The sequence below is a fragment of the Sinocyclocheilus rhinocerous genome, unplaced genomic scaffold (genome assembly GCF_001515625.1).
Source record: "Sinocyclocheilus rhinocerous isolate Xijiao unplaced genomic scaffold, SAMN03320098_v1.1 scaffold263, whole genome shotgun sequence".
NCBI lineage: Eukaryota > Metazoa > Chordata > Actinopteri > Cypriniformes > Cyprinidae > Sinocyclocheilus > Sinocyclocheilus rhinocerous.
Genome location: NW_015645086.1, coordinates 3,257,521 through 3,281,510, shown reverse-complemented (window position 1 = coordinate 3,281,510; position 23,990 = coordinate 3,257,521). Strand labels below are relative to the sequence as shown.

The following is a 23,990-nucleotide window of genomic DNA, read 5'->3' as shown; positions in this document are numbered from 1 at the left end:
TAAAACTCTTAGTAAGAAACAAGACTTTTCTGTAGAAGTTTACTATGATACGAAGAGTCCATATTTTATTTGTCAATGAGTAACTATATAGTATAGCAACTATAATTGGTATACAGTATATGCAATGACTTATACTAAAAAGGGGTAAATCTTTCTATCATAAATGTACTCTAGCAATGAGTGCTGTATACACTAAACTGTAAAAAAATATAATATATCATTATTATTAATGGTTTTATATTTTCATTATTACTACTACTACTAAATAAAAACAAAAAAGAAATATGACTGTTGTCATATTTCACTGTAAAATAAAAAATAGTTTAAGAAAAAATTATATCATAATAATTTTATTTTACATTACAACTGTAAAATGTGGAGGGGAAAAAAAACGGTTTGCTGTGTTTGTTTGTAGGGTTGCACAACTTTGCAAAACTGTTATTATTATTATTATTATTATTAAAAACAAAATAAAAAATATACCTATTGTATTATTTCACTGAAAAGTGAGTATTTAAGAAAAATAATATAATACTCATTTTTATTTTACATTGCAACTGTAAAATTACAATACTAATATTTATGTCTTGATTCATTTTTAAACCTTAAACCATGAAACTTATTTTGATGGAGAAAAAAAAAGAAAAACGCAGAGAGACCCAAAGCTTCTCTTCTTTTGATAAGTGATCAGTTTGGGAAGATGGCTGCAGCAAATTCACATTAAAGCAGCTCTGAGCAACTCACATTAATAACTCAGAGCAGACGCAGCGATGCAGTTTGTATGGAGCATTATTTACTGTGACAAGAGACGCTAAAAACACCAGATCATGAGCTGCTCATGTGTAAATGAACACAGTGCTGCGCTTCGCTATGAAACACACAGCACGTATATTTAATTACTTAAACTGCAGCCTTTGTGATCTGATAATCTGTTAATAGTTAACTCTCTCTGTTTGTCTTTCTCTTTCTCTCTCTCTGTTTGTCTTTCTCTTTCTCTCTCTCTGTTTGTCTTTGCAGACTCAGCCAGCCGTATGTTTACCCTCAGGCCTTCCTGCAACCCAGTCTGGTTCTGCCCGCACAGGTCACCTCCAGCGCCACGACCCCTTACCTTGACTTCAGCACTGCCTACGCTCAGTATGCCTCCTCAGCCTTCGAGCAGTATCCCTACGGCCCCTCGCCAGGCTTCCTGAGCTACATGTACCCTCCAGGCACCCCCGGGCCCTCCTCCGCCACAAACACCCCGGTCCCCACAGCCCTCCCCTCCATCGGAGGCGCCCCCAGCACAGCCTTCATCCAGATCCCTGCTCATCAGCTCCACGCCGACCGCCTGTAGATCAGGCCACAGGGACCCACTGAGTATGCTGAAATTGCACTAGAACATCATCATTTTGGGACAGGGAACTGTGACATCATCAGCCTGAGACTGGGGGCGAATACAAAGGGCTTCGAGTTTTTCAGCTTTTCATCATCTCTAAGTTTATGGACTTTTACTCTGACTGGTTACTCTTTATGATTAATAACTATATTATTGTCATTATTGGAAGAAGATTGTTGAATAACCAATATTAGATGAATAAATGATGGATTCCAGGGTTGTAATGCAGATGGATCCAATGAATGAGAAGAAATGAGAGATTATACACACACACACGACAGTTCAAAAGTTTGGGGTCTGTAGGATTTTTTTACGTTTGTGAAAGAAGTCTCTTATTCTCACCCAGGCTGCATTTATTTGATCAAAAATACAGTAAAAACTCTTAATATTGTGAAATATTATTGCAATTTAAAATAATTGTTTTCTATTTGAATATATTTTAAAATTCAGCATCATTACTCATACATCATTAATCTTCAGTGTCACATGATCCTTCAGAAATATTCATTAAAATGCTGATTTGCTGCTCAAGAAACATTTCTTCTCATTATTGATGTTGACAACAGTTGTGCTGCTTAAATATTTTTGAGCAAATATTTTTAAGGATGTTTTGATGAACAGAAGTTCAAAAGAACAAGATTATTTCAAACGGAAATGTTTTATAAAATTATAAATCTTCCACTTTTTATCAATTGAATGCATCCTGGCTGAATAAAAGTATTAATTTCTTTCAAAAAGCCGTTTCTGACCCCAGACGTTTGAACGGTTTTGTGTATTATATATATATATATATACCGCTAAGATTGACAGGTTTTTAAGGTTGGATGGTGTGTGTCTCTGCAGTTATATCTGTTAAGCACAAAGCCTTAGAGACTTCTCCAATTTTTCTTTTATATAGCTGTTCTCATGACACAAATGTGCTTCCCTCTATCCGAGCGAAAATATGTGAATTTTTTTTAACCAAATTTTTTCCAAGAATAGATAACTTTTCTAGAAATGTAGCATTGCAACAGATTTGTAATTCTGCTTATCACTGTGCATCACCTCTGTCAAATGTCTCTTCCGTTCCTGTAGTTTCTCTTTCCTCAAGAGTCCTCGCAATCTTAAGTAGCTCCACATAGATTGTAATGACATTAATCTAGCATTCAGTAACACATGGATTCAAGATGCGCTGTAGCTCGCCTGTGAATAATCATGAGGAAATAGACATTGAAACATTTGAGTATTAATCGTATTCTAATTCTGTCTCATCTGTGATGCTTTTTAGACTCCGTTTTGGTCTGCTGAAAGGACAAAAGAAAGAGTATTGTGACAGATGTCGGTGGTTGCTTTTGGTATCACTCCACAAATGACACTACAGGACAAAATGCCAGCAGGAAAACTTGACTGATGGGACGTTCGAACAGCACACGTTGACATATTGCCAGGACAATCTGTTTGTTTTCACAAAAACAGTGTTGTCATTAATCTGCCCTGAGACATTCAACTCAAAATAAGAAAATACCTTACAGTGAAAGCCATAAGACCAGAACATGCAAAACATGTAATAAAGTCAATTTGCAAAAACTGAGCTTATCTAATGTGGTTATTTTGAAGTTTGTATATGTTCTACTGCTTTCTTAAAGAATCCCATCAAGAGTTTGTTTTATTTGCCACCCTGATGCATTGTTATATGGTTCATATGATTATATTTTATAGTCAGTTTGTATGTTTTCAACTTGTCAGTTTAGTTTTTTTTTTGTTTTCACAAAAACAGTGTTGTCATTAATCTGCCCTGAGACATTCAACTCAAAATAAGAAAATACCTTACAGTGAAAGCCATAAGACCAGAACATGCAAAACATGTAATAAAGTCAATTTGCAAAAACTGAGCTTATCTAATGTGGTTATTTTGAAGTTTGTATATGTTCTACTGCTTTCTTAAAGAATCCCATCAAGAGTTTGTTTTATTTGCCACCCTGATGCATTGTTATATGGTTCATATGATTCTATTTTATAGTCAGTTTGTATGTTTTCAACTTGTCAGTTGAGTTTTTTTTTTATTTCTTTGGAGCTTGTTTTGTTTCTGCAGACAAATTCATTGAGAGACACGGAAGTATACATGTGCTTACAATGAATAACCGAAGGCAGTTTAACAACTGCTTCAAAGGAAGAGCTGGAGTGAATCCAAGAGTTCATGGACGAGCATACAAACCTATGCAAATGAAGGCAATGGAAGGCATTAGGTCTTTTTATATTTTTGTGAGTAGGCAAACTATCACTATGGAAACTACAGGAAGTTTTATGCATGAAGCCTCAGACCTTAATCCAAATGAGCACCTGTGAACGACTTTACAAACAGTCCTCCGCCAAGCAGATGAAACGTTTATGCACTGTGTATGGTGTTCACATTATATTGTGCAGTTCTTTTGTTTTTCTGACAACTCGGGATAATAGGCATTTCTCTTGTGCACCACCTGCATGTCAAGTTGGAAAATTAATACTGGCAGATTTTGAACATATTTACAATCCTGACCCAGACCATATTTAGGGAAATCAGTGTCGCAGTTAGAAATATATATTATATTACTAAAAGCTGTTTCTGTAAGTCCCTACTGCCAGATGCTGTGGACAAAAGGCATCTTTCTCCATTGATGGTCATTTAAAAGTAGCAACAAATTATTCAAATCATAAGTGTTATTAAATCATATCGATTTTATTCTGAGTTACCAAATGTACAGTAACTAATTTGATATCATCTCTATCTGTCTGTTTAGTCCTTTCATTTAGTTTGATTTACTGTATTTATGTTAATATTTACTGTAGTTATTGTTTGTAAAGTTGTTAATCGGTTTTATTAAAGGCTTTCCGAGTTTTATGACCGGTCAGTTGGCGGAGACTAATGAACAGGTAGGGTGGGTGGTGGCATAAACAAACAATCCCCATGACTTATAACTCTAAATAGTTCTCTACAAAATTATTGTGAAAACATGTAAAACTTGTTTAAGATTAATATATGCTCAGCAGTCCACACACAAGCTTACTGGTGCACATAATGTTTGGACTTACATTTTTATGCGCTCCTTGTTTATCGTTTCAAGATGGCGGCGCTGTGTCGTGAGAAACCCGGTCTCCATCAAATATCAGTAATACTAAGTAGCCTACACATAAACGACATTAAAATATGTAATTTCTTACTATATAGTATAAAACAAAATGGAAATTCCTTTCACTTGATAAACTGCTCAAGTATTGGGGGAGGGACATTCATTATATACAGAATTTTATTGGACAAGAAATTGTTGAGCAAGATGAGTCATCAATATTTCTGATCCGTTTTCCCTAGAGAGACTGCGAATTTTAAACTGCCTATAGCATATCTACCAAAGGTACATTTTGATTTCATGGAATTGAGTTTGTGTTTTGTCTCCCGGTAATAACGTTTTTACCATTCTGTTTTACTGTAAACAGGTACTGGTCATTTTTCTTGTTCCCAGTTTCTATTCCTAAATGACTTTATCTCTCATTAAACCCCGCCATAATAAAACTCTAATGGCAGCTGAATGTTCTGAGATCACAAGCTGTTGTACAGCGCCATCTGGTGTTATTATTAGTTCCTGCATCATTTATACTCTTAAGCAAAATGTAGCGTGTGTGCATGTGGTACATACAAAGAGCCTCTTCTTTTTCATGTATTTATTTGCATTCAGATATGATTCATATAGCTTTTTTTGCCCAGTCATGGATGTTATCCTCAAACAAGATTTAATGAAAGGCAACACAGACACTGTAAACTTGAGAAGTAATTGAAAAGACTGGTGGCAAACGGTGTTGTGCTCAATTTTGACCCCCCTGCCAAATTATTACCCACCTCATTCAAGTCTCTACCTGATTGCCTAATCCTAACCCCACCCCTAAACCTAACCCCTCTCCCACACCTACTCCTAAATTTACCAATACTGGGGGGGGGGGTCAGAATTGGGCACAACACCTGTTGTGTTTAAAACAGCTCAGTCCACAGGTGGTTTGTGTGAACGTCAAAGTGAATGGAATATCATTGCAAACAATACAGTTTGGGGTGTCTTAGAGTCCCGTAAAAATAAGGGGAAAAAACCATTAGCATGGTACAAACGTTAGCGAGCTGTAATGATAAAAACCCAAAATAATTGCTCAGCAGACAGACACACTCACACATACACTTGGTCATGCACAAGCTAAACACACATACATACCTGGGCACGTTCTCCCTCACACACACAAAATGACCCACTCACTTGCACACCCACAATAACTCTCACTGATGCATACATCCACATCTTGGTGTTGTAGAAAACGAAATTGAAAATGAATTGTGAAAGTGAAGTCAGATGAAAAGTGAAAAGCATGCCTAAATAAACAGCTCTAGCCCCTCCCACACCCTAAACCCCACCCACACCCACCTGAACCCCTGCCTCAGCTCTGCCCCCTGCCCTGCATTGAAATTAGCAACAAACCTTGAATACTAAACAAAGTATTGTACTCATTTCAGCTCCCTTAATGATTTTTGCATGGATGTGTGACCCTCAGTGTGGGAGTTTATTAACTGAGGTATACTGAGTGTTGCTTGAGGCGACGAGATGGTCCGGTGAGGTAGAGCCAGATTTCGGTCCACAGGTTCTTAGCAGGTTTATAGGGTTTGAGTCTTCAGCTCGATGGGCTCCCCGCGGGTCTCCTGCTGCTTCTCGGCCTCTGGGGGTCGGCTGCCTTTGAGAGTAGCTAGCCGCTCTGAGAGATCCCGCATACGGGGAAACAGTATGAAATCATACAGGATGGCACCCATAGCACCACCAATCATAGGTCCCACCCAGTACACCTGTCAGAAGAGAAAAAGAAAGTCACTAAATATTTTTTTACTGTAATTTCAGTACTTTACTTTGCGTTTCTTACCCAGTGGTTGATGAAATTCCTCATGATGACAGCAGGAGCGAAAGATCTAGCTGGGTTCATGCCAGCTCCGGTGTAGTACATCTGATTCAAAGACAAACAGGGTACATGTTTGGTGTACTGCACACTTAAAATACTCAAAAAAGTTTATTCTAATACTAAAATATTCATTCTCACCCCCATCAGGTGGCCCATAGTGATAGAGAAGCCAATGGACAGAGCGGCAGAACCCAGACGGCCGTTTCGTCTCTCATCTGTGACGGCGAAAACGCAAACCACCAACTGCAAGGTGAGAAACACCTCCACTGTAGTCGCCATGCCGAGACTCATGCCGGGCTGCAGCTGCAGAGACATAAACAGGTGCAAAAAAATATTCATAAAGATTTATAAGACTGCAACATAGATATACAGTTCTGTAGGGGCCTGTTAGCGCAGTACTGTGTGCTTCTATATATGTACTGAATACAATGAATAAGATTTCAATACATCAAATTTATTAGATAAATTGATTTTCCATTAAAACACATTTGGACTCTTGTAAAAACCCCAAACTCAAAATGTGCAAATAAATAAATACAAAATCATAATAAAATTAATTCAATAAATAACTATTAAGATTTATAAAAGAAAAAAAAATTTTTTTTTTTTACAAAATAAAATACAATTATTTTTGGGGTCACTCTTACCGTGTTAAGTGCCAATGTGCCTCTCATGTTGTTGGGTGTAACTCCATAAAGGGCCGCGGCTCCTGCCATGGCCCCCAGGCACTGAGCGCAGATGTAGAAGAAAGCTCGGGAAAAGGACATCTGAGAGCCGACTAAGTAGGCGAAGGTGACGGCTGGATTGATGTGTCCACCGCTGATGTGGCCGATAGATTGGATGAGAGTGGCAGCAGCAAAACCGAAGCAGAGGGCAGTGTGGAAGACATGGTACGGCCCGGAGGTCCAGCGTAGCGCTGCGCCCATCCCGAAGAACACGAAGAACATGGTGCCGAAAAACTCGGCGAACACCGCCCGCCAGAACATCATAGAGCGGAACTCCCACATCGTGATTTATGAGATCCAACTAAAATTTTAAAAAACGAAGCTTATTTGGAGTTATCAAAAATGGCTAAAGGAAGTGTCTTTGAGGTTGTCCTTTTTAACAAGTACACAAAAAGTTAAATCCTTAGCTTATTGAAAAATATAAACGAGGGCGAAAAGAGTGATGAAAGTCCGCCTAATAGAACTAGCCGCTAGCTAAGGCTGTGTGGGAAGCCGTGAGTAAACGGTCACACATGTAGCCGCACACAGGTCGTCTCTGCCAGCGTTGATTCTCTTTGCCTGCACAACACCCAGACTGCTAAAGAAACATGAGGTGTGTGTGGTTGTGTGTGTGCATGCGTAGAAAATTTGGAGGGTTTTGTCAGAGAGACCTGAACATCGATGCTAAAGGCTAAATCTACACGGCTAATTCTAGATGAGCGACACAGGAGAGGTTACGGAGCATATCCTGCCCACACCTAGTAGAGCTGGTCTGACGGACCACAAAGGGGCCATAGGGGGCATTTATAATGGCCTCGGGGCCCAGCGTGACGACATAATCCCCCCCCCCGAGAGGCAGAAGCTAAAGGGGGCATCCCATATCAAGCACACGCCACTCACTTCTCTCTGCATTAAACTCATAGAGAGCGAGATTAAGACAGGAACACCAGGGTATTTTTTTTTACAAAATAAAATACAATTATTTTTGGGGTCACTCTTACCGTGTTAAGTGCCAATGTGCCTCTCATGTTGTTGGGTGTAACTCCATAAAGGGCCGCGGCTCCTGCCATGGCCCCCAGGCACTGAGCGCAGATGTAGAAGAAAGCTCGGGAAAAGGACATCTGAGAGCCGACTAAGTAGGCGAAGGTGACGGCTGGATTGATGTGTCCACCGCTGATGTGGCCGATAGATTGGATGAGAGTGGCAGCAGCAAAACCGAAGCAGAGGGCAGTGTGGAAGACATGGTACGGCCCGGAGGTCCAGCGTAGCGCTGCGCCCATCCCGAAGAACACGAAGAACATGGTGCCGAAAAACTCGGCGAACACCGCCCGCCAGAACATCATAGAGCGGAACTCCCACATCGTGATTTATGAGATCCAACTAAAATTTTAAAAAACGAAGCTTATTTGGAGTTATCAAAAATGGCTAAAGGAAGTGTCTTTGAGGTTGTCCTTTTTAACAAGTACACAAAAAGTTAAATCCTTAGCTTATTGAAAAATATAAACGAGGGCGAAAAGAGTGATGAAAGTCCGCCTAATAGAACTAGCCGCTAGCTAAGGCTGTGTGGGAAGCCGTGAGTAAACGGTCACACATGTAGCCGCACACAGGTCGTCTCTGCCAGCGTTGATTCTCTTTGCCTGCACAACACCCAGACTGCTAAAGAAACATGAGGTGTGTGTGGTTGTGTGTGTGCATGCGTAGAAAATTTGGAGGGTTTTGTCAGAGAGACCTGAACATCGATGCTAAAGGCTAAATCTACACGGCTAATTCTAGATGAGCGACACAGGAGAGGTTACGGAGCATATCCTGCCCACACCTAGTAGAGCTGGTCTGACGGACCACAAAGGGGCCATAGGGGGCATTTATAATGGCCTCGGGGCCCAGCGTGACGACATAATCCCCCCCCCCGAGAGGCAGAAGCTAAAGGGGGCATCCCATATCAAGCACACTCCACTCACTTCTCTCTCCATTAAACTCAAAGAGAGTGAAATTAAGGAGGGCTCAAAGTGATGGGGATGTATATTTTTTAGGCCTATGGTGGCCTAAAGTACAAAACAGATCCACCAATCAGATTTTGGTGAGGCAGACTTTGAGGTCATGAAATGTCTCATCAAAATATGCTTTCTAAAAGCTTACAAAAATCAGGAAAGTTGTGGATTTTTATCAGAACTTAATGTGGATTTAGGTTTAACGGGCGAGTTAGTGCTGACTTGAACTCACACACAGGCAGAAAACACACACAACACACATCCTCAGAATAATGCCACGCATCTGCACACGCACAATGTCCATCCGATCCCGCGGCTCAAGAGAGGCCCTGCGCTGACAGATGTGACAGATCCAACAGTGTTCAGATACATGCAGCGAAATCCCTGAGCACAGGAAAGCCATTGTTGCTCAGAGCATGAAGCTAACATGAGAAAACATCTATCTGTCTCTCGGGTTTGAGCTGCAGTCTGGCTCACACTCATCAGTCAAGTTTTAAAACCTGAAACCTTAAATCTTCATGGTCACGAAAAAGAGTAACATTGTTTACCAGCGTAATTGTTCTATCTATCTATCGTTCTATCTATCGTCTATATATATATATCCTTTTTTCTTTCAGAAAATTCAGCAGGACTTGGACTCCGTAAACACAATGGTATAAATAAACCTTTTTTATTTTATTTTATATTTATTTATTTATTTATTTTTAATCTGTGCAGTGTGGTTTATGGATATATGATTGAGTGCTGTTGGTGGTTCTGATTTGTTCAGGGCAGAAGTGATTAGGCAGAGGTTTGTATTGTGTGCGGAGCAGATCAGTTGTGGAGGGCCGGGGGCCTCATAGCCGGATAAAGCCCTGGAAAATCCCTCTGTTAGAGGAGCTGATGGTGAATTAGGATCGCTGATCTCATCTGTTTTACTCCCACACTTACACACACACTCACACTCATACACATGCATGCTGAACAAAACAAAATGCTGGCTGGCACTGTGTGGATGTTCTTCATTGTTTAAGTGCATGTGTGTGTTATTAATAGCTGCAATGTATGATTTCTGCATGAATATTCTAGCATGAATGCCAAACACAACATACTGTCTGTGTGCATTTGTGAACTTGAATGTGCGTTTGCAAATTTATATGCATAAAAGGGATTATATGAGAATATTGCCACAGAACATTGTGCATTAGCATGTTCAACATGCTTTCTATAAGAACACAGGGAAGCAAAACTATGTAATATTAGAGTTTATTACATTCTGCTACAATTATACAAGTAGAAATGTGGATCAGAATAATTTGTAGCATAGCATTCTAAACGTGAGAAAACATTTTTGTGTTACGTAAGGAAATAAAAACCAGAGGTTATTGTATAGCCTATGTGCGGGTGTGCTTGTACTCCTGTCTGAAATAATTTACACAAGATTATAGTTTGATATGATTTAAGTACAGGAAGAGTTTAATAATCCCATTATTCATAAATCTGAAAGCCAAAAGTTTGCTCCAAATATATAATTCAACAAAAGATGTAATAACACTATCAACAAACACACTGGTATACAGTATATAACACTTTAAAAACTGTTAAACACTTTCAACTATAGCCATAAAATGAAATTCACACCGAAATTCTGCAGTTATTTGGTTAACAGTGGATTTAGGAAAAAGTATGTAATATTACTGAACCATAATAGCAAGCTCAAGCCACATAGGCATATGTTTGGCACTTTTATATCTACCCATGTGCAAGCTGAGGGTTTTGTACACACAGCATTCAGCTTAATACAGTACTAGGCAGTACTTCTGATCCACAACAGAACATTGTAATATGAAAACATTTTTATAGAATATTTATAGACTTTTATGGAATATTAGATGTTAATGTGCTGGTTGATCCTCTAAACGACGCTGTATCATATTTGATATGCAAATTTACACGGTTTCTGAATTATCACCATGATCAAAGCTTTACTTAAAAAAAACTGTTGTACACAAACTTTCTTTTCTATTTTTAATATTCTGTCTAAATGTTCAACAGTCTGTTCATCTTCAAAAAAAAAAATTCGGTTACACTTTATTTCGATAGTCCACTTTTCCTTGATTAAAAAATGTATAAACTATCAATCAGACGACATAAAGCATGCTTTCACTTTATTTTGATAGTCCACTTGAGACATTCTACTAACTGTAAGTAATTTTGCAACTACATGTCAACTAACTCTCATTAGAGAATAGTAGACTGCTAGGTTAGGGTTAGGGTTAGGGTTAGTAAAATAAGTTGACATGCATTTGCAAAGTTACTTATAGTCAGTAGAATGTCTGTTAAGTGTTAGCAGATATTAATCAGACAGCCTACTAATACTCTAATGACCGCTAGTTGACATGTACTAGTTACTTATAGTTAGCAGACTGTTTGAAGTAGACTATCAAAATAAAGTGTAACCGAGGGATGCAGTAGATTGTGTGCAACAGGTTTGCTAATTTAGAAGCCTTAGAAATGTGTGTATGAAATATGAAATAGTAGGCTTTATGGGGTTAATAGCATAGGCGGAGGGTGAACCAACTCCAGGGTAAGGCTATAAAAGTAGCCAAATGTATTAAACATCATAAACCCGTCTTTTTACGCAAGGACCAGACATGGGTGTCATGTAGGCTAAAAAAAAAAAAAGTTTAATGGGACTGAATTTGTATTTAACGTGATTTATTATTATTTTTTATTATTATTATAATTTAATAAAAACGTTGAAAGAAATTGATAATTATATAACGTTTCTTTTCCACGGCTAATCAAACATGAATAAATTATATAGGCGATAGAAAGTGACATTATCACTAACATTGATCTAACGCGAATTTAAGCACTCTCAAAAAAACAAAAAAATCGTTATAATCACTGAAATCTGCGCTTTGTTGTTTATGACGAGAGAATTCGCAAGAGCCCGGAATTCAGTCAGAGACTATTGAAATAAAGTGTTACCAAAAATTCTTCTATCTCTACTTGCATGGTGCAATTCATGTATGAAGAATCTACACAGATTTGTTCTGTTTCATGAATAAGAGCCATTGATTGGTTGTTTGTGACTAAATGTAAAAACCTGCATTCTTAATCTGCTGAATGTGAGCTTAGCTGTGCTCCAGTTTGTTGCTTTGTTTGTTTCTCATGGCGCTCTGTGTGACAGTGGAGAGGGACGATCGAGACACGCTGGCCGTCTCCACAATCTCAATGTCCTTGCAGGTCAAACAAGCCACCAGCTTCTGTCTGGACGCACTGGGGGCAAAGATGAACTCATGAGACACTCCAGCCAGGACTGCACCTAATATTGGACCAATCCAGTAGACCTGAAAACAACAGAAAGCATAGATACATAGCATTTTAAAAACTGGTAAAAACAAAAAATAACCTTTCACATCAATATTCATCTCATTACTTGTGTGCTAGCAATGCTATGAACTCTTTTCCGATTTCTATAGTTTGGACTGCAGAAGTAAACCACAGGGTAAACTCCTTTTAAAATACATGGGAGACCATGAAAGAACAATGTTGGGGAAAGTTACTTTTAAAAGTAATGCTAGTTACATTACTTAGTTACTTTTTGTGTTACATTACATTTGCTTTACTTTTTAAATCTGGGCTGGGCTGACTTTGTTTTTAATATTAAAAAAAAGTTCTGTTTTTGGCAGATGTTAAAGCACTTTCTCACCAAAAGTGAAATTAATATATAATGAAATGAGTTAAATGTTCATTCACATCTGTACAGTACAGCAGCTAAAACAAAACTTTCAGCTGTGCTGCCACTCTGGACTACATGAAGAATAGGATGCATCATGCAGGAGAAAAAATTCAACAATAAAAATAAAAAATAAATAAAAATGAAACACAAATGTTATGTTTATTAAAATGCTCAACACTGTAAAAACGCCTAAAATGAAATACGGTGCAACATGAGCAGATCTTAATTTAATGCCGCAATCGACACTGTCTATTCATATTCACTTTGTTAGCAACAGACGTAATAGATTTTATTTGTTTGTGCAGGGACATTTTTGTCCAATTTAGTGGCATTTTTGCCCCAAGTCCCCCTGCCCCAGCCTTACACATGCTCCTCCGCCTATGGTTAATAGCCTTAAGATCAGTGGGAAATTTCAGGGTGAAAAAATGAGTATGTTAATCAGAGCATGTCCCATAGTCCCATGCGGTGAAAACCTCTGAACCTTGTTGATGAAGTTCTGTGCTGTGGACTTCAAGGGCAGAGAGAGGTACATGAGGCCAGCTGCGAGGATCCCACCCAAACACTGAGCGAGCAGATAAACCACAGCCCTCAACACATCCACCTTACGCATGGCCAACAGGGCCACAGTCACCGCGGGATTCACCTAACAACAACAGAACACTTAATTACGCTTTAAACTAACCATCCGACATGTTTTTACTTGCACTTTCAGTAATTCTTTAAACAATTCTTCGCATTTATTTTGCAGATCCAAAGCGACAAACTTTGCATTGTGCATTCAAGTTATCATTATACAGTTTTGTGTTTCCTGGGAATTGAACGCATGAGATTGATTATTACCACTATGATTTACCAGTTGAGTTAGAAGAACAAAGAAAGAAAGAAATCACATTTCTTTACCTGAGCCCCACTGATTTCACCAAAGCAATATCCCAGAACCACAGTTGCCATACCAGCAGCCAGTGCGGGGTAAATGGGCCCCGGGGAGGCCCCGTCCGGCCCCGGCACTAAACCAACACAGCTGGGTTAATTGGAGCATCAAAGGTCAGCAGCAAAGACATTGGTTAATAAAATGGAATTAAATACATAAAGGATATTTGTGTTTTTTAACATGTTTAATTATTGCAGGTTTGTGTCATATTCTGAGTTTGCATTTCACTGTTTTGAAGAATACTGAATCTGTTTTTGCACAAGTGAGATATGAGTAAATATACAGTCTAGAACTACAGTAGCATCATGTTCACAGCGCCTCACTCACTCCTGATTTCTCTCAACTGTTCAATTATAAACTATTGTGCTTCTACGACTTTCCAAAAGAGGAGAAAAAAATAAAAGCTTTATTAGAAACCCCATTGTTTTTGTTGTTGTTGCTGTACTGGTGTAATATATCACAAAGTATGTTTTCATAAATTTACATAAAATACATTTTAAAAAATGCAAGTCTGTGAAAAGGGTCCATATAAACGTACTAATTAGCTACATAGAAATGTACCATTTTACAAAAATGAATCAAAAGAGCTGCCTAAAATAGTTTAGTTTTGCTTACCCAGTGATGTTCCCAATATCCAAGTATTATAGCGGGACCAAGAGAGCGAGCTGGGTTCAGGCTGGCACCAGAAAATCTCCCCTAAATCCACACACACACAAAATATTAATTATTATCATTATGTGTATTTGCAATAATACATGGAGAGGAAGGGCAGAATAAAGGGATCATTATTTGTGTAAAAATAATCTGATTAAATCTAATTAAAATTTGCTGACAAAGGGACACTACATTCAGTGTTCCTTTAGCTCGACTGTAAAGCACTAGCAATATGCTAGTTGTGCTGCTTAATATTATTGTAGAAACCAAGATACATTTTTGTTTTTGTTTTTTTTTCAGGTAAAGTTCATAACAACAACAACATTTATTTGAAACAGAATTTTTTTGTAACATTGTAAATGTCTTTACTGTAATTCAATCAATTTAATGTAACGTTGTATACATTAATGTATGCTTGCTGAATAAACGTTTGAATTTCTATAGCAAAAGAAAACTTTTGACTGGTAGTTTAGTAATAAAATAAATAGCTCGAATATATTGTAAGTCACTTTGGATACAAACATTTGCCAGTTACATAAATGCAGATTGCAGCAGAAGCTGCCATACAAGTTTGATGAGGTATATTATGCAAAAGTAACAGTAATAGTAAAATGATAATATAGCTGTGTACACCAAACATGGACACATCAAAACATATCAGCAAGTTTATACCAGCAGCCAGTGCGGGGTAAATGGGCCCCGGGGAGGCCCCGTCCGGCCCCGGCACTAAAGAGCCCAACACAGCAGATACAAAGACCAGAGAACCAAGAGTTTCTGCCAGAATCCCCTGCCAGAACTGACGGCTCCTCAGCTCCTGGTGTGAGTCGACAGAAGAGATAGAAACGAAAAGATATAACTGGCATTAAACCTGTGACTAATTCACTGCTTTAAGGAATATGAAACATCTTCAAAAGCCAGCGAACAGTTTATGCTCATTTACATGAATAATACACAAACACCCATGTTTATGTATTTCTTTTTATATCATATTTACGTATTTTTGTAAAAAAAAAAAATGATAATACAACATGACTTATTAGATACAGTAAATATTTTTATTAAAAAATGTTGCAAAGTAAATGAACATTCTCAAAACGCCCACAGAGCAAAACCTACACATTTTTAGTTAAAAAATTTCAATTTAAGATACAATGACAATATCTTGATGCAAACTATTTTGAAATAAACTTCCAACTACCATAATTGAAGAAATGGCATACTGTTTAAATATGTTTTTACATTTACTTACGTTTACACAGACACTACAAAAAACGGCCACAAACATTACAATTCTAAACATTATAATTAATAGTTTTTAATAACATTATGTTAATGTTTATCATATATTATAATCTTAATATCTTCATAGTCTCATATAGTCACATTTAACAGATTAAAGCTGGACGATAATTTAGTTTACATTTTGCGATGATACAAAACAAACAAATCCAACAAATCTTTTTGAAATCCAGATGCAACATCACCATACAATCCATTTATTACAAAGACATTAAACTTAAATCAGCTGACTGGCATTTCATCATAAGCTCACCCTAAAACCTGATCATTCACACTGGATCCACATCTCTAGCGATTAAAACCTTGCCATTCAGTGTCTGTTCTATTAGTCCTTACCTCTTTTATTGCCATTCCAGGTGTGATGTTTTATAGTCCGTCTGTGTGCTGATGTTGGTGTGTGTTTGAGGACATGGGCTGGACTGAAGGGTGTCTTCTGTCAGAAAGAGCCTAATTAATTCCAGTGGAGGAGACTACAGGAGGCCCGGCACAAAGGGATCACCGCCTCCCTCCGTCCCGCTACACTCTTAGCACTGCTTACACGCTGGCAAACCTCACCACAGCATGATCACAAACACATTGGACATGTCAAGCTTTAATTCACTATAACAACAACAACCCTTGGCAGCAGTCGCTAGATGCAACAGGTCGCTCACTGCTCGAAAGACAGCAACCTAAACTGTGAGACCAATAAGACACACTGAGGTTTTTCGGTTTATCATTATCTGCCACTGTTGGGTTTCAATGCCAACATCCTTCAATTATAAACCAATGCAAACACTAAGCGCACACATATTTTATCCACCGTTTCTTTCCTTTCATCATCCTGCCTGTGAAGTACTGTGATCATCGCCATGGCGACAGCCCGATTCAGGCTTTTATGGCTCATGTAGTATGATATAGAATATGGAGCTCATACATGAGGTGAAAAAAACACCTATATTTTATTCAGAGGTCCAAAATGAATGAAATTATGCAGTTTGGTGCAGATGCTGATATTTAAATGGTCAAAAAGTAAGATGAAACTCTGGTAGCTTGTAATGTAACTCAGTGAGATCTTCATAACAGTACAACAGACTACTTACATAAAATACATATAAATATCAGTTGGCACTCTATATCTCTCAATAATATGTCATATTAAGATATTTAGATGTTTAGTTTCATGTCAAAGCTCTGTAGTTTTTATTGTGAGGCAAAACACATAATGCAGTGCAATACAATGATGATTGAGATATGAACAATAAACGTCCTCAAAAGCCTAATATATCATATTTGATGCTCACATTTTAACATTTTTATAAAAAATTTACATTTACTTACGTTTACACAGACACTACAAAAAACGGCCACAAACATTACAATTCTAAACATTATAATTAATAGTTTTTAATAACATTATGTTAATGTTTATCATATATTATAATCTTAATATCTTCATAGTCTCATATAGTCACATTTAACAGATTAAAGCTGGACGATAATTTAGTTTACATTTTGCGATGATACAAAACAAACAAATCCAACAAATCTTTTTGAAATCCAGATGCAACATCACCATACAATCCATTTATTACAAAGACATTAAACTTAAATCAGCTGACTGGCATTTCATCATAAGCTCACCCTAAAACCTGATCATTCACACTGGATCCACATCTCTAGCGATTAAAACCTTGCCATTCAGTGTCTGTTCTATTAGTCCTTACCTCTTTTATTGCCATTCCAGGTGTGATGTTTTATAGTCCGTCTGTGTGCTGATGTTGGTGTGTGTTTGAGGACATGGGCTGGACTGAAGGGTGTCTTCTGTCAGAAAGAGCCTAATTAATTCCAGTGGAGGAGACTACAGGAGGCCCGGCACAAAGGGATCACCGCCTCCCTCCGTCCCGCTACACTCTTAGCACTGCTTACACGCTGGCAAACCTCACCACAGCATGATCACAAACACATTGGACATGTCAAGCTTTAATTCACTATAACAACAACAACCCTTGGCAGCAGTCGCTAGATGCAACAGGTCGCTCACTGCTCGAAAGACAGCAACCTAAACTGTGAGACCAATAAGACACACTGAGGTTTTTCGGTTTATCATTATCTGCCACTGTTGGGTTTCAATGCCAACATCCTTCAATTATAAACCAATGCAAACACTAAGCGCACACATATTTTATCCACCGTTTCTTTCCTTTCATCATCCTGCCTGTGAAGTACTGTGATCATCGCCATGGCGACAGCCCGATTGGCCTGATTCAGTTGCCATGACACCTATTATGATGCTAGACGGCTCTTTAAAGTGGCCTGTTTCAGATGAGCTAAACATGCAATCAGGACCTTCTGTTGGCCTTTAGACTGAGAGGTATTTTAGTTCAATTCAGTCTAATTCATCAGATCAAATGAGGCTGATGGAGCTTCACTGAAACGTGTTTTATTTCTATTAACTTATACCACAAAGCCATTTGCACTGCGTTCTTTTGTCACTTAATATTTTATTTTGGTGCGACAATCTATCTTAAATTACTTAGTATATAAAACCATGACGCACCAAAACCGAAACGTTTGTGTTCTGTCCTACTGGTGATTAATCTAAAAAAAAAAAATGCAAATTTTGCACATGCAAAAACCAAAAACAAACAAACCAAAAAATAAAAATAGATTTAAAAAATACAACAATTTGCGTAAATAAGAAATTCAAATCTGGTGCGAACATAAAGCTAATTGTTCAGATATCTGAACTTATAAGAGCTGAGCCAGAGTGATTGAGAAAAAATATTATTTCGATTTTTTTTTCTTTATATTTTCAGTATTTTAGAATAGTTTTGTTTGTTATATTAATTTTGTAATGTGCTTTTTTATTTATTCTTCTTTATTAGCTGTCATATTTGAGATATTTCTATATATCTTTATTTTTTATTTCAGTTTGAGTCATTTTAGTATTTCAACTTAATTTTGTGTCAATTCGTTTCATTTTTTTTTTTTTAAGTTTAGGTTTTCATCTGTTGTTTCATATTTCTGTATTTCAGTTACTGAAATAGTTTTAGTTAACAATAACAACACTGCCACCATGGTAATACTACTATTATGCATAAATATTTAAACATTTCATTTTGTGTCATTAGAAGAGAATGTGTTAGATGTGTGTATTTCTCTGCATTAAAACACAATTTCACAAGTTTGATTTGTGGTGAAATTTGACGTGGACATGTTCTTGAGTTTTCGTGAGAGTCACACACAAGGTCAATGATCAGTTGTGAAGAAAATGTGTGAACAATGATGTTTGAATACATCTGCAGCCTCTCAACATTCGTCTCAACACACTTCTGGGGCAGAGCTCTTGCAGGTCAGAGTGGAAGTTCAACTTCTCGGACTAGATCAAGGTCAGCATTGCCTTAGAGAGGTCAGGGGAGCAGGGAGTGTGTGTGCGTCCCGTTCGTAATCCACTCCATGCTGGTGGTTTGTGGAGCAGTGATCCCCTCTTTTGTGAACCTAAACCCGGCGTAGGCCAACGAGGGGAGGTCGATTTGACAGTGTAGAAACCCGCCTGCGCAACTTTTTTCTACACACAGAATGCTGACACCAACAGTACACACACACACACAGAGAGAGAGAGAGCAGCCGGAACCACACACAAGCACCAAACTGCCAGCTAAGGGTTACTAGAAAAGAACAAGACAGAAGAGGCTAAAACAGGGTTAATAACAGTGAATGTACAGCAAGACAACTAGAGCAAGATAAAGAGATTTCAAGGATTTGGAAACCAGCCACGCATTCTTAAGTCACAAATGCAATGTAATTTCATTTAAACAACAAAACATTGAATAACCGGTCAACAAATGCTGCAGCTTTTCTCAGAGCTAACTTCATGTTTCTAAGCCATTTGTCCAATAACGTTTAACCAGCTGGTGTCAACATGATTCTAGTGGATGCATAAAGTCAGTTCTCCTCAAGTTCACATAGGTATGGAGAGCCACATTAACTATGAACATGATACACTAATGTTTGACAACCAGAAAGTGTCACAATACTTTGGCCATCATTTGGTCAGACATCAAATATTTAGTCTTAATAACTATTTATTATTATATAATCTTAAATATGAATACAGGTGAATTAATACTTTTTACATTTGACTAATTTTACTTTCAAATGTATGTTTTTAATACATAATTAAATACATTTATTAAATGATTAATAGCTTTTTAGCTTTAAAAAGATGCTTGTGTTATCCTTGTCAAATAAATGCCACTTTTTTTATCTTACAATTCGGACTTTTTTCGTGCTATTCTGAAAAGAAGAGTTTAAATTGTAAGTCACAATTGCAAGGAAAAAAATCAAATTTTGTGAAATAAAAAGTCATCTTTTTATTTATTCCATGGCAGAAACAAGCTTCCAGTTGCATCAGAAATGTGCTTTATAAACAAATGAACTCCAACTCTAAAATATGTCAAATTCTATAGGGTTCAAATAATAGAAAACTGCACGATCAGAATTCTTAATTATAAAAACACATTAAAGTCTCTCAAATGCTGGTTTCCAGTTATAAAGGATTTGCTAATTAAAACAGTGACTACAATATACAGCCGAAAATCAGACTCTGAAACGAGTTATTTGTGTACTTAAAGGCAAGTCATTTTCAAGTACTTTTGACTATTGGATTTGTAGAGTAAAACGTGAATACTCAGAATTGCTATTATGTCTATTTTTCTGGCTCATCACTAAAATTCACCAGGGCCCTGGACAATATGGATGGGTATTGAGAACAAGGACATGATATCATGATATTTAGAAACTGTACAGAAAGGTGAATTGTCAAATGAAACAAATACAGTAAGACTCTAAACATAAAAAAATGAATATTCAATTCAAGTTTATTTGTACAGCGCTTTTCACGATACAAATCAAATTTGGTAGTTTTGTATGTTGGTTCAGGGTTGGCATCCCATGGCAGAAACAGAGAAGCAAATAGAGAAAAAGCGTAGGTGCTGTTCAAACCAAGCAAAAAAATGTTTTAAATGTGTTCAAACCAAGCAAAGAATAATAATGTGCATTTGATCAGATATAACTGCAGTACAAGATTATGAGATGCATTATTTGAATGCTTGGCCAAAGAGATGTGTCTTTAATCTAGATTTAAACAGAGAGAGTGTGTCTGAACCCCGAACGTTATCAGGAAGGCTATTCCAGAGTTTGGGAGCCAAATGTGAAAAAGCTCTACCTCCTTTAGAGGACTTTGCTATCCTTGGTACTACCAAAAGTCCAGAGTTTTGCGACCTTAGGGATGGATATAGTATTGAATAGTTCCAGATATGTAAAAGGGGATCGTCCTGGTCTCCAGTAAAGAGAGCAGCAGGCCCAGCTGGGACAGACAGCAGTCTGAGCTGTGCCATGTGCTGCAGACACCCGGTGCTCCGGGGAGCTGCGCGACACAACGCGTGCAGACGCGCTCCGACCACCTGCTGCTCGCGGCCATGAAGAGCACAACCAACACAACACAGCACTCTGCTCTACACCAGTGAATCTCAACCTTTTGGCGTACCGGACCCCAGTCCAATTCAGAACCATTCTCAAGGACCCCCAGAACAAAATTGACTCATCTATGTATCATTTGTGTCTTTGTGAGGACCAAATACAGTCAATTATAATTCAAGTTAGCTGACTTGTCCAGTATTTGGCCATATCATCAGCTATATTGGATTTTTCTTTCATGGGAACATGTCATGTCAAAATATACAAAATTTATACAAAAATTCATACTTTATGTGGACCCCCTGGCCTTACGTCAAGGACCACTAGGGGTCCACGGTTGAGAAACACTGCTCTACACAATACAGAACATTCCCACTCTGCCGGACACAATTACTAAAACCTGGTTTGTTCTGATGACGCTAATGGTGTGGAAACTTTTCTAAAATCCCCACTCCAAAAGAATAAAAACAGTGATTTTCTCACCAACCTTCGCGGCTCTGCCTTTCAAGAAATCGTAACGTCAAACAGTCAATCGCAGCTTTTTGGATACCGGGAGTAATGCAGTTTTCCGTGACTTTTTTCGCTGTAAACTCCAAATATTGGTAACCAAAAAAAATAACTATTTAGAATCAGAATGAGAAAGAGCTTTATTGGCAAGTATGTTCGCACATACAAGGAATGTTCTGGTGACAGAAAGCTTCCAGTACACAGAGACAACAACACATAGATTAAAAAAAAAAAACTAACCCAGCTCTCTGTTCCTAGCTCTATCTGCCAGTGGACCACCAGGTTTCTGACAGATAGGCAACAGCTAGTGAGACTGGGGAGATTTATGTCAAACAGCCACACCATCAGATTCAGCACTGGTGCCCCCCAGGGATATGTGCTCTCCCCACTGCTCTTGTCCCTTTACACCAACGACTGCACCTCTACTGACCCCTCTGTCAAGCTCCTGAAGTTTGCAGGCGACACTACAGTCATCGGCCTCATCCAGGACTGTGATGAGTCTGCTTATAGAAGTGAGGTTGAGCAGCTGGCTGTCTGGTGCAGTCTTAACAAACCTGGAGCTGAGCACGCTCAAAACAGTGGAGATGATCGTGGACTTTATAAAATAAGATATGTGAATAAACTGCACATATGTATATGTATATGTATATATATATATATATATACGTATGTGCAGTTTATTCACATATCTTATTTTATAAAGTCCACGATCATCTCCACTGTTTTGAGCGTGCTCAGCTCCAGGTTTGTTAAGACTGCACCAGACAGCCAGCTGCTCAACCTCACTTCTATAAGCAGACTCATCACAGTCCTGGATGAGGCCGATGACTGTAGTGTCGCCTGCAAACTTCAGGAGCTTGACAGAGGGGTCAGTAGAGGTGCAGTCGTTGGTGTAAAGGGACAAGAGCAGTGGGGAGAGCACATATCCCTGGGGGGCACCAGTGCTGAATCTGATGGTGTGGCTGTTTGACATAAATCTCCCCAGTCTCACTAGCTGTTGCCTATCTGTCAGAAACCTGGTGGTCCACTGGCAGATAGAGCTAGGAACAGAGAGCTGGGTTAGTGTGGTCTGGAGGAGTGCTGGGATAATTGTATTGAAAGCCGAAGTGAAGTCCACAAACAGGATCCTCGCATAAGTAAAATGTTGTAGGATATAATGCAGTCTCATGTTGACTGCATCATCCACAGGCCTGTTTACTCGATAAGCAAACTGCAGGGGGTCCAGTAGGGGTCCAGTGATGTCCTTCAGATAAGCCAACACCTCAAACGACTTCATGACAACAGATGTAAGGGCAACAGCTCTGTAATCATTAAGTCTTGTGTTAAGTCAGGGTCGTTTGCTGAAAACTGGCTTTCCAGCTTTTTAAAGTAGCTCCTCTTAGCCACTCTGATCTCCTTTGTCAGTGTGTTCCTGGCCTGTTTATACAAGACTCTGTCCCCACTCCTGTATTCATCCTCTTTGGCCTGACAAAGCTGTCTGAGTTTTGCTGTGAACCACGGTTTGTCATTGTTGCATGTTAAGACTCCTGTATTCATCCTCTTTGGCCTGACAAAGCTGTCTGAGTTTAGCTGTGAACCACGGTTTGTCATTGTTGCATGTTAAATAAGTCTTGGTAGGAATGCACATATCCTCAGAAACTGATGTATAATGTTATGTCTCTGCACACATTGTAGATTAGCAGACAGAATGTCAGTTCATTAAGCTCACAAAAGGAGTCTCCTCCATTGACATCCATTCAAAACACTAAAGCTGCTTCCACATACATACTGTCTGAATAGGTACTGCATTTGAATTTTTAACTATTTTCAATAGCTATAATTAAGTACCAAGTTTGAATAAGAACTTTTTAACCATTAAAAAAAAAAAGTATGGACTATGTACAAGGGAAGTAGGCACAGGGTAATTCATTCCGGATGGAAACAAGTCTATCAATGAGTCAATGAATCATTCACTCAATAGGTTTGTTCAGGGGGAAAAAAAGGTAAAGTATGTACTTTGGACTATACAGAAGGGAAGTAAAGTATGGACTATGTACAAGGGAAGTAGGCACAGGGTAATTCATTCTGGATGGAAACAAGTCTATGAATGAGTCAATGAATCATTCACTCAATCAGATAATTCAAAAGCACTGATTCATTCAGTTGCTTTGAGACTCAACGATTCTCCATTGACTTCAGATGGAAATATTTTCGGCGCTGAAGAAAAATAGACAAACTCTAATTGTCAATATTGTCTATAAAATATAACTTGCTCAATATTAACTTTTTTGTTGAATTATTGTAGAAAAGCAATATCATACCTGCAATCATGGAAGTGCTGATGTTTGGAGCATTCTTGCTTGCATTATTGCTTAAACATATGAAACTTCATTACCAGCCACAATTCAGTTGATAAAAATTTAGG

The 23,990-nt window shown here is 38.2% G+C and overlaps 3 protein-coding genes across 4 annotated transcripts in view; 1 reads left to right on the top strand and 2 right to left on the bottom strand.

The window, feature by feature from the left end:
• Nucleotides 1–2,945, top strand: part of LOC107705751 (RNA-binding protein 38-like) — a 38,800-nt gene extending 35,855 nt beyond the window's left edge. The window contains exons 5-6 of the mRNA XM_016509208.1: nucleotides 1,018–1,356; nucleotides 2,643–2,945. Coding sequence (XP_016364694.1) covers nucleotides 1,018–1,333 — 316 coding nt within the window. The 3' untranslated portion in view covers nucleotides 1,334–1,356; nucleotides 2,643–2,945. The remainder of the gene's footprint in view (nucleotides 1–1,017; nucleotides 1,357–2,642) is intronic.
• Nucleotides 2,946–5,652: 2,707 nt separating this feature from the next.
• On the bottom strand, nucleotides 5,653–8,877 carry LOC107705750 (lens fiber major intrinsic protein-like). 2 transcript variants are annotated; one of them, XM_016509207.1, is made up of 4 exons: nucleotides 8,022–8,877; nucleotides 6,455–6,619; nucleotides 6,281–6,361; nucleotides 5,653–6,206 (listed from the first exon to the last, which is right to left on the bottom strand). In XM_016509207.1, exons 1-4 carry the CDS (start codon nucleotides 8,379–8,381, stop codon nucleotides 6,021–6,023), a joined length of 792 nt encoding a protein of 263 aa, XP_016364693.1. In that variant the 5' UTR covers nucleotides 8,382–8,877; the 3' UTR covers nucleotides 5,653–6,020. The 2 variants fall into 2 exon arrangements, with proteins under 2 accessions (XP_016364693.1, XP_016364692.1); XM_016509206.1 differs by lacking the exon at nucleotides 8,022–8,877 and adding an exon at nucleotides 6,964–7,824.
• Nucleotides 8,878–12,009: 3,132 nt separating this feature from the next.
• On the bottom strand, nucleotides 12,010–14,960 carry LOC107705670 (aquaporin-4-like). The gene is made up of 3 exons (XM_016509060.1): nucleotides 14,952–14,960; nucleotides 14,282–14,362; nucleotides 12,010–12,343 (listed from the first exon to the last, which is right to left on the bottom strand). Exons 1-3 carry the CDS (start codon nucleotides 14,958–14,960, stop codon nucleotides 12,128–12,130), a joined length of 306 nt encoding a protein of 101 aa, XP_016364546.1. The 3' UTR covers nucleotides 12,010–12,127.
• Between the last annotated feature and the right edge of the window lie 9,030 nt (nucleotides 14,961–23,990).

Bases quoted from the DNA above. Each gene is read 5' to 3' on its own strand.
- LOC107705750 (XM_016509207.1), bottom strand. From the start codon at position 8,381: ATGTGGGAGTTCCGCTCTATGATGTTCTGGCGGGCGGTGTTCGCCGAG. The intron at 6,620-8,021 runs GTAAGAGTGACC...ATGTCTCTGCAG, and splicing joins GCACATTGGCACTTAACACG to CTGCAGCCCGGCATGAGTCT. The intron at 6,207-6,280 runs GTAAGAAACGCA...CTCTTCTGACAG, and splicing joins GGAATTTCATCAACCACTGG to GTGTACTGGGTGGGACCTAT.
- LOC107705670 (XM_016509060.1), bottom strand. The intron at 12,344-14,281 runs GTAAGCAAAACT...TGTTGTTTTCAG, and splicing joins GATATTGGGAACATCACTGG to GTCTACTGGATTGGTCCAAT.